At 43.6% G+C, this 15,112-nt stretch overlaps 1 protein-coding gene across 1 annotated transcript in view; it reads right to left on the bottom strand.

Moving 5' to 3' along the window:
• Positions 1-15,112, bottom strand: part of LOC138601823 (membrane-associated phosphatidylinositol transfer protein 2-like) — a 41,163-nt gene that overhangs the window by 8,069 nt on the left and 17,982 nt on the right. The window contains exons 3-17 of the mRNA XM_069673070.1: positions 13,674-13,888; positions 10,016-10,137; positions 9,653-9,886; positions 7,396-7,734; positions 7,210-7,308; positions 6,173-6,277; positions 5,976-6,040; positions 5,531-5,621; positions 4,339-4,492; positions 4,040-4,229; positions 3,820-3,939; positions 3,508-3,719; positions 2,450-2,625; positions 1,058-1,228; positions 799-939 (exon numbers count right to left, since the gene is read on the bottom strand). Of these exons, the coding sequence (XP_069529171.1) occupies positions 799-939; positions 1,058-1,228; positions 2,450-2,625; positions 3,508-3,719; positions 3,820-3,939; positions 4,040-4,229; positions 4,339-4,492; positions 5,531-5,621; positions 5,976-6,040; positions 6,173-6,277; positions 7,210-7,308; positions 7,396-7,734; positions 9,653-9,886; positions 10,016-10,137; positions 13,674-13,888 (2,434 nt within the window). The remainder of the gene's footprint in view (positions 1-798; positions 940-1,057; positions 1,229-2,449; positions 2,626-3,507; positions 3,720-3,819; positions 3,940-4,039; positions 4,230-4,338; positions 4,493-5,530; positions 5,622-5,975; positions 6,041-6,172; positions 6,278-7,209; positions 7,309-7,395; positions 7,735-9,652; positions 9,887-10,015; positions 10,138-13,673; positions 13,889-15,112) is intronic.

Genomic DNA, 15,112 nt, shown 5'->3' on the forward strand with positions numbered 1-15,112 from the left:
AACGTCTAAATGCCGCAGAAGAAAACATCATATAAAACATTAAACCTGTAAATAAGATCAGGAACAAAAGGGCTGCCATATGAAACGAGTGAAATCTTCGCCAAAACCTGCCACTTTTAGTGTCTACGATTACAAACAGAGAGCAAAGAAGGAAGGAGCACTCTGTCTGTACTGGGCGGCCATTTGTAGTATTATACAGACGATCTAAACCTCTTTATTTGGGTGTAAACTACAACGTGAGGGCGCCCGGGATGTCGCTATTTATCCTCTTTAATTGCAAGGTAAAATTGTGTTTGCACGTCCAAATTGAAAGTATGTTTTCTGGTGATGTTGCCATCTTCCCTCGAGCTCAGTAATTAAAGGAAATGGACAAAAAAAGGGGAACTGCATGGAGTTGCTTTCTTACCAAGAGCATAATGAGAAGAATGATCGAACTCTTATATCTGTGGACTAAATACAAGGCTACAGCCAGCAGCTGGTTAGCTTAGCTTAGCATAAAGGGTGGAAGTAAAAGATAACCGTTAGCCTGACTCAGTCCAATGGAAAGCAATAAAAACCAAGGTGTGAAAACAGCACGGAGGGCGCTGCACGGGACTATTTCTTCTCACCTACTGGAGTCGTTCTGTTAACAGGAGGTTGCAAAGCACTAATTAGCAAGCTTTAGAGGTGTAGGTTAGAAGAGTCGTTGTATTTAACATATTCCCCCAACTGTCTGTAATCCAAGTTCAATGTTTAATGAAATGAAAACAATGGTAGAAGCTCAGTAAATAAGACGACGTCAGAAAAACAGATACACACTGTCGGCGTGGAGCTGCGATGTCTGCCAGTTGAGGACGGGCACGGGGATGGACGTCTCATTAACCATGTTTTCCTGGAAGCGGTTGGAGGCTGAACCAGCGGACTCCATCAGGAGCTGAGGGTTACTCTGAACAGTGTCAACTAGGAAGCAGATGAAGGGGAGAAGAAAGAGCTGGATGACACGACAAGCAACGACTCATCTGCATAAAGCAAAGCCTGGAAACAGTAAAAGTGCAGTGAGTTATTTTTTAGGACTCACCCAGGAGAGCTGAGTGTCCGTCACCCAGAGGAAAGCGCTGATAACGAGGGACACTGAAGGGCGGCAGCAGGTGGAAGCGTTTGTCCAGGAGCGGCTCGAGGCGGGAGGCCGAGGGATCGGCCGGATGAAACAGGTTGTAGACTTGCTGACAGGCCGGACGCAGGGCGGACACTGCAGAGGAGAAAGAGATGCAATGAGAGCGAAGGAGTGTAAAAAGACATTTACAGACTGGTTCAAAGTTGGAACTTCTACAGGCGCTTTTCGACCAAAAGTGCAGGAACTTCTCTTCAAGGAACTAAATGGTTCCTGTGGCCCGTTGTTGTCTACGTGTCCACAGCGACCTGGGCAGATTATGCAAATCAGGCCGATAACGTATGGAGAAGCAATAAAAGTAACTGCACTACACCGCCAGGCCAGTAGGGGGCTTGCAGCTGCAGTCTTTTAGACATGGCCGTGAAATAAAACGCTGCGAGTACTCAACCAATCAGAAACGATCAGCACTGCAAAGTTCCTGGACCTTTGGAAAATACTGCCCCCCAGGCAGGGACGTTTCAGGGGGTAGATCAATGGAAAAAGTTCCTGTTGTCGAAAAGCACCTTAATAGACACTTCCAAAGCTTACTACTTAACATTTATGTCTCATTTGTAAAATCCTTTTACAACAAAGAGTGAAAACGAGCCTGCAGTTTAACGACGGTTATGTGCTGACTGTTCCTCGGTCGGGAGCAGAGACTTTGTTTCAGCTGTAATTCCTCCAAAATCACCTTTTTAACAGTTTTTTGTTGATATATTTTTGTAAAATTAAAGGGGCGCTCCTAGCTGACATGTTTTTTACCTTAAGTCAAAGCAGGGCAAGCTGTTTCCCTTCTTTATGCTAAGCTAAGCTAACAAGCAGCAGGCATTAGCTTCATGTTAGCAACATATAGACATAAGAATATTACATTTTTGTTGTCTGTTGTCTGTTTGTTGGCAGCATTTGTCTTCCTATTCTATTCTGCAAAGTGTGTGATTACTTATTTACCAAAATACACTCGAGAAATGAAAAATGAAACGACTTAAATCACATCTGATCAGAAATTAGTCCAGATGTTCCCTCAGCAGCTGCAGGTCAGTGACCTCTCTGCTTTAAGCCTCGGAGGACGCTCAGTGACTTTAATCACGTATCAGTCTCTTCTCGTCAGCCTCTGAGATCAGAGACGTGACCTCTGGCCCCTGACACCTGCTTTCCAGCTGTTAGAGACGTGCATCTCACACAGGAAGACACACAAGATGCTACAAATAACCACTTCCTGTTCATCTTGCGAATACATTTGTGTTTCTAAACCTACAGCGACGCTCAAAACTTTAAGCTGACAGAAAACTAAAACGAAAGAGAACGAATAACCTTCCTCACCGTCTAACGAGGGCACCACAGTCTTCCTCAGAGCGAGCACCAGCCCCAGAGGAGAGCCGAACAGGAAGAAGTCAGTCACCTCAAAGTCAAACTTTCCCAGAGAGCCTCCTTCCAGCATGGTGCTGTTACTGGAGCGCCGCGACCCGGGCTCCCCGTGGAGCACGCTGGAGTGAAGACTGGGAGGAGACAGGCATGCAATCAGTGTTCATGTCATTACTCAGGAAGTAAAGTCAGACAGAAAAGTGGTGAAAGAGATTTTATTTAAGGACAAAAAGCAGTATTATAGTGTGGAAAAGTAGAAAAAGCTACATGTAAAAGTCCTGCTTTTAAAACCTTTATTGAGTGCAAGAATGTACTTAAAAGAAAATACATCTTATGCAGAATTTCTGAAGCGTATGCATTATATTTCTTGGTTAAATGCATTGATGTGTACCTCACTTTAAAGGGGAATTCCACAATTTTCCAACCTGGGTGCAACGTGTTCATATTTTTGGGGTCTTAATGTCCATCAGGTACAAGTCACACTGTAGTGGCTGCAATATTATCTTGCAGATGTGCTTATTTTTTTTTACCACTGACAGGCTCAGATTGTTATTCTAAGTGTCTGACATTACTGACAGTACCTCTATAGAGATAGATCTTTTGTTGGTCGTAAGTAAAGATGCTTAATCTAACCCAGAAAGGAAGGTAAACTTCTCTCTTTGAAACCACCAAACTCCATTTAAAAAAGCGGTAATTTTACCTCCAAGAACACAAGAGGTGCTGGTTCACTATACCGCCTTGATTGGTTGGTTTGTTTGTGTTATCGTGTGTAATTGTTGTTTTAAATAGTTAGTTTGGATCCAACACAATATTTGTGTAATGCACAATAACGCAAAAACAGATACTGATCGACAGACAACGCCACTCTTCTGCAAGGTAAAATTACTGTTTTTGTCAATGGAGTCTGGCAGCTTTGAAGAGAGCGATGAAAAGGCTGCTTTTGCTTAATAAAAACTTCTCTTCTCTCCTCAACTTAGAAACTAAATCAAGAATAAAATGTCATCTCTGCGTCTCACCTGGACAGGAAGGCTTGGTGATGTTTGATGGTGTCTAACTCGTACGTGGACGAGTCGCTGCGTTTGCGTGGAAGTTGCCTCTTGGGGTCGTCGGGCCCCGAGCAGCGGGGGATGTCGATGTTGCTGCGGCTGAGATGGCGGCTTCCTTCAAGGGTGGGCGAGGACGGAGAGATGCTGTTTATGACGATACCTGGAGAGAGGAGGTCTGTGTCCTGAGAGAGGGAGAACAAGGAGAACATCATCAGGATGGAAACAAGAAGTGAAAATGTAAAGTAACAGGAAAGTGCTTTGAGAGCGCCCCACGCATGTTACCTGAACACTGATGGCGCTGCCTCGTCTGCTGCTGTTCTGGCTTTCCGACACCGTCACAGAGCTGCTGCAGAGCGCGTCAAACCCCAGGATACCTCCAACACAGTCCCCGATGACACACACCTGAACACAAAGCACACACACACATAAATGAGCTACATTCCTACATGCATCACTAAGCTAATCTGAAGCAGGAACATGCACCCTCAGGCCCCGCACTGACCTGACCGCTGAAAGTCGCTCCCTCTAAAGACTTGATGAAGTCATTGTACACCTGGTTGGCTCGTAGGATGACTGTTGCCACGGCGTCCTGGTACTGCGGCGCAGACGTGGCTAAAAGCGGCAGAGCGGCCAGAGGGATGTGGTCCTGGCTGCTGGACAGGCAGCTCTCGTCGTAGCTGTACGGACTGAGACTGACGAGCAGAACACACACGTTGTTATCTCTCCTGCTTGTGTGTGTGACATTCACGCAGCAGGTTGTGGATGAATTAAAGCAGAATAATTGAATACTGTGTTGCTCACTTTGAGACGAGTGAGAAGGCGTCCACACACACAGCAGGACAGGGGACCATCCGGATGGCGAGGCGGCCCAGAGCTGCGGGGTAGTGGACCCTCATCACCGTCTCGAAGGCTCCACTCAGTGTGTTTCCATCACCCTGTTTGCTGTTCTGCTCACCTGCAGACAAACAACAGGGTCACACACGACTCCAGGTTAGTGGTTTCAAAAGTTTGTCACCCTTAAAGGGGGGAGCTAATTTCAAGCTTCATATTTCACTCTGTGATACCAGTAGCTTAGCATCATTTACAGTAAAAAAAAAACTTCTCACACTGGTGCTCTGTGCAGGCCCTCACACAGCCTCTGCCTGAAACCACTCAGTCAGCTCTGTCCCTTTAAGAAACCCCACCTCTACAAGCTCACTCTCTTCTTATTGGCCAGCTCTCTGAAGCCTGCTGAGGCTGCACTTTGTGACGTCACAGTGTGAAACCTGGCGTTCACAGCAGCCTGCAGATTGAGCTGAGGAGCCTGGGGATTACTCCAACATACTTTTACCTACAGATCTGAAACTTCACCACGTTTAGTCTGAACATCCAACATTGTAACATCATATGTGTCTTAAAATGTGAAACAGCATCATACCCCCTCTTTAACATTTGTGTTTGCCAGCTTGCTAACCAAACAGTTGCTTATTTATGCATCTGCTTGAAGTGTAGCAGCATGAGCGTTCATGTGGAGTTGTGTTTGTGTCCTCTGGAAGAATTACGACCAATATTCTCCCTCTATCAGCTCTGTTTTTGGTCTCCACCATCTCCTGTGGTAAAATGATAAATGCTGCTAAATGCTCCAAAATGCTAACTAGCTTTTTGCTAACTTTGTCTGCCTGCCATTCTGTACTTTGCAGGTAGTGTACGATCATATCTTTAATGCTTTTCTGCTAAAAATTGTTGCCTGCTGCTGCAAAAAGGACTATAAGAGAATAAAGTTAGACCATCAAACCAAAACAATGAGCAGAAAGAGGCTAAAACGCTCCATAGAGCCGAAGGAAGCTGCAGATAATTATCTGAAGCCGCTCCTTTTTACATCACACAGCCTTTTATCCACTATTACTATAATTATCTAGATTAAATCTGCTTTGAGTTTAAATATTAGACTTGATTTTAGCATGAATTTACTGCCACTTTCTAATAGTGCTGCAGGGTTTGGTTGCTGCTGTACCAGAGCCGGTGTCCAGAATGTTTCCTCCGTGCAGGACGAGAACGAGGACGTGAATTTTGGACGGCTGGAGACACTGCTGAGACGAGCAGTCCTGCAGGTAAGAGGACAGAAAGCACACAGACAGGCAGGAGACAGGGTTAAAAGGGATAAAGGAGTGAGCAGATGAGCGACACGCAGGGGAAAAATCAAACATTACTCCTTTATTTATTGTTTTTGCTTAAAGGATTTAGTTTGCTGCCGTTGATAAAACCTCTGAACCTCTCACCAACGTCAGGAAAGAAACTGTGCCCTTAATATTTTATGGCTCTGGTAAAAAAAAAAAAATAGGTGGATCCTAATTTTCTACACAGGCCGGATGAGTGACAGGTGATTAAGGAGTTTTTCTACAAGCTCTTTAATTAACGGTGTTAATGTGAGACGTGAAGGAAACAAGAGGAAACTTTACCTCCATCTGCCTCTCCTCGTTGCTCATCACAGCGTACTCCCCGCCCGACTCCTGATACAGCGGCTCTGCGAACACATCGGTTCATTCGTTCCAAAATACGGACTTGAAATATAAATGTCTTATCTTTGAAAATATCAAAGTACAGTTCTCCTATCTTAAAGTAATACCAAAACATAAATGAGAAGTGTGCTGCCTACCTTGTGCTTCGTCCACCTCGTTGGTTTCGATCTTGTCCATCAGATCGTTGGAGCTCCACTTGGTGATCTCTTTGGCAAACATCTCCTCGTTGTCTGAAAAATCTTCTGCGAGAAACACAGAAGACCTGTAAATCAACTAATCACAGAGAAACCGATCCCAGAAACAAAGACGGCTCCTGTTTATGTGCAGTTTGTGTTTCATGCACTCAGTGGAAACGCCTCTCTACAAACCTCAAACCTCCTGGTTTCCTCTTTTTCTGTTTGATCAGGCACTGTGCCACATTCCCGATTGAAAGGGGATCAAACCTGCAGTCACAGTCGCTAAACCTCTGGGAGAACCCCGAAATTTAAATCATAAGTCCAACTTCAAAGGCCAAAAGTATTTCTTGTCTCTGTAAGTGTGTTCATCATGAAAACGCAGCCTGTTGGTGAGAGCATGTTACTCCAGGTTCAGCTATCTTGATTTATCCAGAGTACAAAATGAGTAACAGATCACCGGATTTAAAGATTTATCAGACACTAAAACGATTCAAAGTTTATAAAACTGACAGACAGGATTTTACAACTGTAAACATTCTTAACAAAAGCAAATATTTTATCTTCTGGTGCGAGACAAACTGTCGAAATACAAACGTTCTTGTCACAAGTTCGTCTACAACCCGGGTTTTGCTGGACGACCACGCTTCTGGAGAGAACATTTTTCTGCGTTGGTGGCATAGACTGCATTTAAAAAGTGGATGCAACCAGCTCGACATCACCCTTTGGATTTTCACACCACAGGTTTGGCATTTTTGGCCGTTGCCATTTTGTTTCTTTGGAGGCAAAAGTTTGAATAAGAGGGTGGATTCACTCTGCTACGCCTCTTGCAGGATTGAGGGGCTGCTAGGGAAGCAACTTGGAGACCGAGACTTACAATACTTTGTGTACATTTTCCCTATTATAGGACAAGATAAGATAAAGTAGAACTTGATTAATCCGTCAGATTACATCAAAATAAGACCAAATGTCAGCGGAATATAAAATATAAAAGATTTTACCGTGAGCATCAAAGAACTCGTCGTCCGTGCTGTCCTCTGAGTCTCTGGCGATACTCTGCATCCTCCACTCGGAGATGTTCTGATGAGACGGACTCCCAGCTTCACACGGAGAACAGGAGCATGTTCATCTGACTGTAAATTAATCTGCATCATGTAATATAAATAACATCACAAACTCCTCCTCACCTCCTCTCTTTGACGACCTGTTGGAGGATCTGGAGGAGGTGGACCACTGCTTGGTGAGCTCCCCTCGTGTCTCCAGCGAGTCTCCCAGCTTCCCACCTCCTCCCTCTGCCTCTCCCGCCGACCCTCCCACCTCCGCTCCCTGCTCCTGGTCCTGGTTCACCGAGGAGCCGTTGGTCTCCGGCCCCCCCTCCTCGCTGAGGCTGTACTGGGCCATCTTCTTGGCCAAAGCCAGCTGCGTCTCCAGCTCCAGCTGCCGGATGTCCTCGATGGTCAGACCGTACCACTCGTCCTGCCAGCACCACGCCTGTCGATGGGCTCGAACCATCACTTTACGGAGGCCTGGGGGACACAAACGAGGATTTAGAGGCAGTTAAATACATTTTAGAGACGAACAAATCTGATTTCTGTGACGTGACCTTAGAAATATAAAAGTTATGGTTCCAAATACAGAATGAGAGGCAGGTCTTGTAAAGGTCCAGGTAAAACGTGTTCGGGTTCAGACATCAGGGTCAGAATCAAGTCAATGCTGTTACCAGCACAGGAGGAACCTGTGATGTAAGTGTACATTAAACAGTCAAAACATAGACTGTATAAAAAGATGGCCGACATGACAGCGCCCTATGAGTGAGTCCAAACCCTCTCTATCGCCCCCTGCTGGCTGGCTGCAGTATAGCTCATAAGCGTAATGAGTCAAACTATAAAATCAAAATACATTTTTCTCCAACATGGTTTCTGTCATTATAGTTAGTTCTTATCATGCTGATTTATGTCCTAGTGTTCATTTTTCTGACACTTTTAATTAGTTATTTGATGCTATAAAAAAGGGGGTGTGGCCTCATGACTGACAGCTCTGTTGACAAATGTGGCTCCTGCAGCGTCCTGTTCCTGAGTAGCAGAGTAGAGGAGGAACGGCGAGAGGGGACGTAACTAACACTAACACTACAGTCATTGAACTTTCCATCAGCGTGAATATCTGCTTCAGACCGACACAAGAAGCTGTTCTGCTGCAGACTGAGCCCACCTGAGGGCTCCAACACGCCAAGGACACCTGAGGGCTCCAACACGCCAAGGACACAAGGTACAGGTGTGTGTCGGGTAGAGGAAGGGGCGGGACATCGATACTGCGGCTCCACCAGCCGATTTCTACTGCACACACTCTGGATACAAACGAGCAAGATGGCAGCGCCCGTCTCAGGAGTGTTTTGGCTTCAAATAGGTACAATAAGAGGATGCGTCGTCCATTTTTATATACAGTCTATGGGTCAAACACATGAGCAAATGCAGCACTTTAAACTGCTGTAACAGCTCTTAATGATGGCTGAGAAAATTGACCAAAATTCACACGCCTCCCTTCCATCTCTGTTAATACAAACACACAACAAACACACAGCTCAGACCACGACGTCCTCTGAGTCGTGTTGCTTTACAAACTGCAGGCTGGCTGGAATCAGATTCCTGCTCAGCTCTGTTCGTAAACAGTCGACTGGAAAAAAAGCCCAAGCCGAGTCTGAACGCAGTCAAAGGAGGTTTTAATTTTCACCACTTCTTCCTCTTCATGAACTAAACAAACAGCAGCTGGTTGTAAAACCTCCGAGCTGATCCTGATTAAAACATCCACCCTGGCAATAAAAGACTAAATTGGCAAACAAACTCAGCGATTATAATTAAATCTCAGGAAAATAAACAGTGATACATAAGAACATTTAGCAAGAATGAGCCAAATGAATGATTTATTATAAGGTTAATTATTATACACCTAAAACAGACAGAAGGACTGGTTTGTGATCGTCCTGATGCAGATGAGATGCAGTTTCAGTGTGCTGATGAAGCGCGCGTGGATGCAGATTCTGAGGTTGATTAGACAGAAAGTAAACGCTCAGAGGAAGATAAATAATCCTGAATCACAGCAGAGACACTGAAACATGCAAACACCAGCAGGAAATTAATGCAGACAGCTCGAGCCCCAGCCAGCTACCTTTACCTGTCCTCTCACCAGGGAGGGAGCAGGTACCTACGTAGATACTTTTCTTTAATAAATCAGTATTATAGAGTTCGGAAATTCAAAGTAACTGTGCAGTAAAATGCCTCCTTGTGCTTTATTATGATGTTTTAATATGCGTTCAATTCTGTGTGGCAGGTTCCTGGTAGGTGTGGCTTCCATGCACCTGGGAGCATCTGGCCAATATGAGGAGAAAAACAAACAACTGCCTTTAACAGACCAACACACACACACACACCTGGTTCGTGCTTCACCTACCCACGTCGTGTATGAAGCGCTCGATCTTGGACTGCATGCCCCAGTATCTGAACTCCACCTTGCACAGTTTGTAGGCACACATGACGGGACATCCGCCCGGGCTCTGGTTGATCTCCTCGATCCAGTCGTCCGACAGAGGACCCCGTTTGGTCTTCAGAGACTGATACAGCTTCGGGTCTTCTTCCACCAGGTACTCGTGAGGAGCGATGTAGTCCTTCACGATGTCTATGGGGTCTGCAAAGGGACAAAATGATTGTCACACAGATGCAGAGCTGAACACCTGCCTCAGAGATATGTTGGTGAATCTGAGTTCTCTTAAAGGCAGCAGAGGTTGTGTTGATGTGTGCGTGACGACAGACTCACCGATAGTCCTCTGTCTCTTCTCGGCAGAGGACAGGTTGAAAACATCCACCTGGTTTCCGGTGTCTGGTTTATAATACGTCTCGATGTCTATAGAGAACTTCTCCACAAATGGACACGTGTACCTGAGAGACAAAAGAGAAACAGCTGTTTAGAAGTCAGGAAGCACTTTCCTCAATCAATAATCCATCCGTTATCTATAGCGTTTATCCTGTTCAGGGTTGGGGGGGCTGGAGCCGATCCCAGCCGTTGTTGGGCGAGAGGCGGGGTTACGATCACCAGTCAATCACAGGGCTGACACACACAGACAGACAACCTTTCACGCTCACACCTACGGGCAATTTAGAGTCACCAATGAACCTAACGAGCATGTGTTTGGACTGTGGGAGGAAGCCGGAGTACCAGGAGGGAACCCACGCATGCACGGGGAGAGCAAGGAACCATCTTAAATTATTGAGCTGAGATAATCGGACATTTCTAAAACTCATGTAACTGTGTAAAGTAGTATGAAAGTGTGAAAACTCCCTGGCTGCTCACTTCCACATCCTTTGGGACTGTGCTCTGATTTAACCCTACTGGCTGGTGGTAGTAGCAGAGATCAGTCCAGAGGTTAACCATGACTTCAGTATAATATATCTCGGTAATATTCCACCCGAATCCTTCTCCAAACACTGCTCGCAGCCAGTAAAAATAATACTTAACAAGGGAAAGGATGATGGAAGACCCTCCTACAAAGTTAGAATGGTTCGGGATCGTGAAGGAAAATTACAATATGAAAGGTTCAATTTCTCCCTGAAACTCTGCACGGATACATTTGTCGGATGAAATGGTCGAAATATCTTTTTACTGCAGGGGATTCATTTAATTTTTGTTGACCATCACTGGGTTCTGCTTATGTTAATGTACTCAAATAATACTAATAATAATTATACCGTCAAATAATAAAAATAATTGGATGATATAAGAATTGGTAGTTGTAGCTCTTCTGCAGAGCCTAAAATTACAGCTGTGGAGCGCTTGAGTGGATTTGCAGCGTTTTTCTTTTGCATGTGTTTTCTGGGTTTGCATCGTTTCTGAATTTGCAGCACATTTGAAGTTAATGCATTTGTTTCTGCTTTTGCAGCATGTTTTTTCATTTGCAGAGCATTTCCATTGTTGCATGTGTTTTTAACTCTGTATTGTTTCGGTATTTGCAGCTTGTTTTTTCAAAGGGAAACCATTTGGGCCGTTGCAGCGCTATTGCTGTTGTCAACCACCGTATAAAATGGCAAACAAAAACCCTTTGACAGACGTAATGTTGCTCTGTAACTGTTAGATATGTAAAGATGTTCCGGACAAAATCAACTGCAAGCAACATTGCTGCACAGAATAAGGTGATATTAGCTTTTCCAGATGGACATTTAAAAAATGTAAACACACAAAAAATGTAACTCGTGGAAATAAAAACAAACATTGTTCCAGTTTTGGTCTAAAAAATTGTTTTCATGTCGGAACTTTTGGGCTCCTTGTAGGAAAATGAGTTTTTCAGGGCCTTCAATGTGCGTAAGTTTTGCTCAAACGTAATGGAGAGGCTACAAATCTTTAATGAGGTTCTTCATATCTAATCTATGAGAATTATTGCTAAGCACATATAGTCATGGTGTCATCTGAGAAAGTGGACTAGATTTGGCAGTCTGGAGAGTTAAGATATCAGGATGAGATAAAAAGTTGGCACCAGTTAATGAAAATGTGATTATTCATCTGAAATGAAAAAAAACGTCTCCATCAGCAAAAATCTGGAGAAAGTTTTTTCAGTTGTTAAATTTATGGAACAAGAAGCCGTAAAATAAAAACCATTAACAACATTTTATTACTCAAAGGTCAGTCGCTCTACTAAAGATGATGCCAGCTGCCTGAAAGCAAATGTTTTAACACGGGGATGATTTAAGTGTCGGAGCCTTGTTGCAATACTTATTCTACTACTAATTACCATTAATCACTTTTAATGTCTGCGTGATGAGTCATTTTCTTCTTAAAACGTACAGTGCAGCGGTGGAATGTAACTAAGGACATTCACTCAGGTACGGTCCTATTAAAACATTATCCTGATACTCCACTAGATGTAAATTAAAAGAATACATTTTAAAATCTGGGCCCTATTTTTACATATTTAAGGGTCTAAATGACTAATAGGAACAAAAGTTTTGGAATAACTCCAGCCGATTGCCTCAGCCTGAAGCCATGATCAAGGCTGTAATGGCTGCAATGTAATCCTTTGGGGCAACTGCACCCAGTCAATGTACGTCCATTAAAAGTTCTTGTTCTTCCACTGCCAGGCTCAGATTGTTATTCTAAGTGTGTGACAACATCACAGAAAGGATCCCTACAGAGAAACACCTTTTTATTAAACAGGAACAGCTGTTACATCGCTCTCTTCAAAGCCGCCAGACTCCATTCACAAAAACATTCAGTGAGCTAACAGAACACAGGGTTGCTAGTTTAGGGCTGACTCCAACAGTTTGTTTGCTACACAAATATTAATTTGGATTCAAACTAACCATTTAAAACACCAAAGTCAAACAACAACACAAACTAACTAACCAATCGAGGCGGCTGTAGATCCGCCACTCCTGTGTTCTGCAAGGTTAAATTACCGTTTTGGTCAATGGAGTCTGGTGATGTTGGAAAGAATGATGTAACAGCGGTTTCTAGTTAAAACAAATATCTTAATAACAGAGGTAGACATTTTGTGAGAGAGTTAGATGCTTTTTTTTAAGCAGAAACAGCCGTTACATCGCTCTCTATAAAGACACCAGACCCCATTCACAAAAACAGTGATTTTACCTTGCAGAACACAGAAGTTGCCGGTCCTCCAATGACTTGATTTTTTTGTTATTGAGTGGTACACAAATATTGGGTTTGATTCAAACTTACCTTTTAAAACACGAAAGTCACACAATAACAAAAACAAACTGCTTGGGGCAGCAGTAGACCAGCAACTCTGATGTTTTGCAATGTAAAATCACAGTTTTTCTCAATGGAGTCTGGTTGGTTTGAAGTTGGGTTTATGGTTAACAAGAATCTTATTTTAACTCTTTAGTGTTCCTTTCTGTTGTGTTGTCAGACAGCGGCTGTGGCTTAGTGGAAGAGTCGGTCGTCTTACAATCGGAAGGTCGGAGGTTCGATCCCCAGCTCCCTCAGGCTACATGTCGAAGTGTCCTTGGGCAAGACACTGAACCCCAAATTGCTCCCGGTGGCATAGCCAACGGGTATGAATGTGATATCTGATTGACAGTTGGGCACTTTACGTAGCAGCCTCTGCCATCAGTGTGTGAATGGGTGAATGTGATATGTAGTGTAAAAGCAGCTTTGAGTGGTCGCAAAGACTAGAAAAGCGCTATATAAGTACAGTCCATTTACTTATAATATTAATAATCTAAGCCTGTCAGTGGCAAACAGGATCTTTAAATGGACGTACTGATCAGGCGCAGTTGCCCCAAAGGATTACATTGCAGCCATTAAAGCCTGTTTTATGGCTTTTATCCACTGGAGCAATTCCAAAACCGTTTGAACCTTTTAGTTATTTGCACACTGAAGCTTGTAAAAAATTGGGGCCCAAAATCAATTCCACTTTAAGTAAAGGACCTGAATACTTATTGTGCGTGTTGTGTGGCTGCCTCACCGTGTCCGTGTGTAAGGGTAGGCGTTCCAGGACTCCTCCTCCACTCGTAGGGCAGCTTGGGGCAGGATGGCACAGAACCAGGACGGGATGTGTTTGCCGATGTGATAGACCTTGTGTGTGTACTGACCCGAGCCCCCGGGTCCGTCCTCGTAAGGCTTGTTCTCCAGGATCTCCACCCCACTGCCCTCGCCACAGCTCTCCTCTCGACTCTTTTTCTGCAAGGCGGCAGAAAGATGACAGGAGACAGTGAGAGGAGAGAGAGATGTGGGATCTGCTTACATAAAGAAAATGCTGTCTTGCATTTTGTAGTGTATTTTTTTTAAGTGAAACATATGGTTGGAAAATAAAACAAGAAAGAATAAATCTATTTCTTGCGTGCCAAAGTGTAAGTAAGCAGCCAGACAGTGTTTTGACTGAAATACAGCTTATGTTAGATCTTTTTCTTATAGTACAACAGAAGAATAACTTGTGACTTCCATTATTTCCAGGTCTTCATGGATCACGAGTTGGTGAGTAAGCCCCTTTTTTCTGGACCTCAGCCAAAGCAGAAACGGCATTTTCAACCGACTCGTGAAGCTACCGTTAGCTTATTAAGCTAGCAAGCTACTGATGAAAAACTAGAACATTTGTCATTCGTGTTATCAGGAGCCAATTATTTAAACAAGATTCGGACCAAACAGAGAATAAGACTACTAATGTTTTTTTCTCTTCCATCTATTTTCCATTGATTATCAGCTGTTAACGTTTTGCGTAGGAGGGTTAGCTTTAGCCTCAGTCTTTTAGCATATCATGCATAGTGTAGCCATCAAGTGCATATTTTAACACCCTTTTACAAGATCATTTTAAAACAAGTTAAACTGAAACACAAAAGCGTTACAAAAGGGATATTTTAGACCATTTGATGGCGCTAACAAATGTTGCTTTGCTGCAGTCCAGGCCAAAATGTGATAGAATTTATATATATATAAATATGTATATAATTATGAATTTTTTCATTTTAATTATTTTTATTTTTATGTATTTCTTTATTTTTTGATAGGACAGCTGAAGACAGACAGGAAATGTGGCGAGTAGAGAGTGGGGGATGACATGCACCAAATAAGCGGCAGACCGGGAGCGGAACCTGCGATCAGTGTGTCGAGGACAGTAGCCTCTGTACATGGGGCACCTGCTCTACTAACTGAGCCAAACACCCTAAAATGCCCAGAATGTCCCAGAATTTTGATGGTAAACTGATTAGCCTTGTTAGCCTTAGCATTCTGCAGATTAATGTCCTGCAAAATGGACAAAAAAACAATGACAGGTGGAGCAACTGATAGCTTACTGTGAATGAACATACCAATATTTTTTTAAATGTTTTAGACTGTTTAGAAATAAATAAAGTTCTGTTTCCAAAACGACCCCAAACTTTCAGTTCAAGGAACTACTGTTCAAAAACT

This window comes from Semicossyphus pulcher, unplaced genomic scaffold (assembly GCF_022749685.1).
Source record: "Semicossyphus pulcher isolate SPU_LCO1_2020_fin unplaced genomic scaffold, fSemPul1.0.p SCAF_22, whole genome shotgun sequence".
Classification (NCBI taxonomy): domain Eukaryota; kingdom Metazoa; phylum Chordata; class Actinopteri; order Labriformes; family Labridae; genus Semicossyphus; species Semicossyphus pulcher.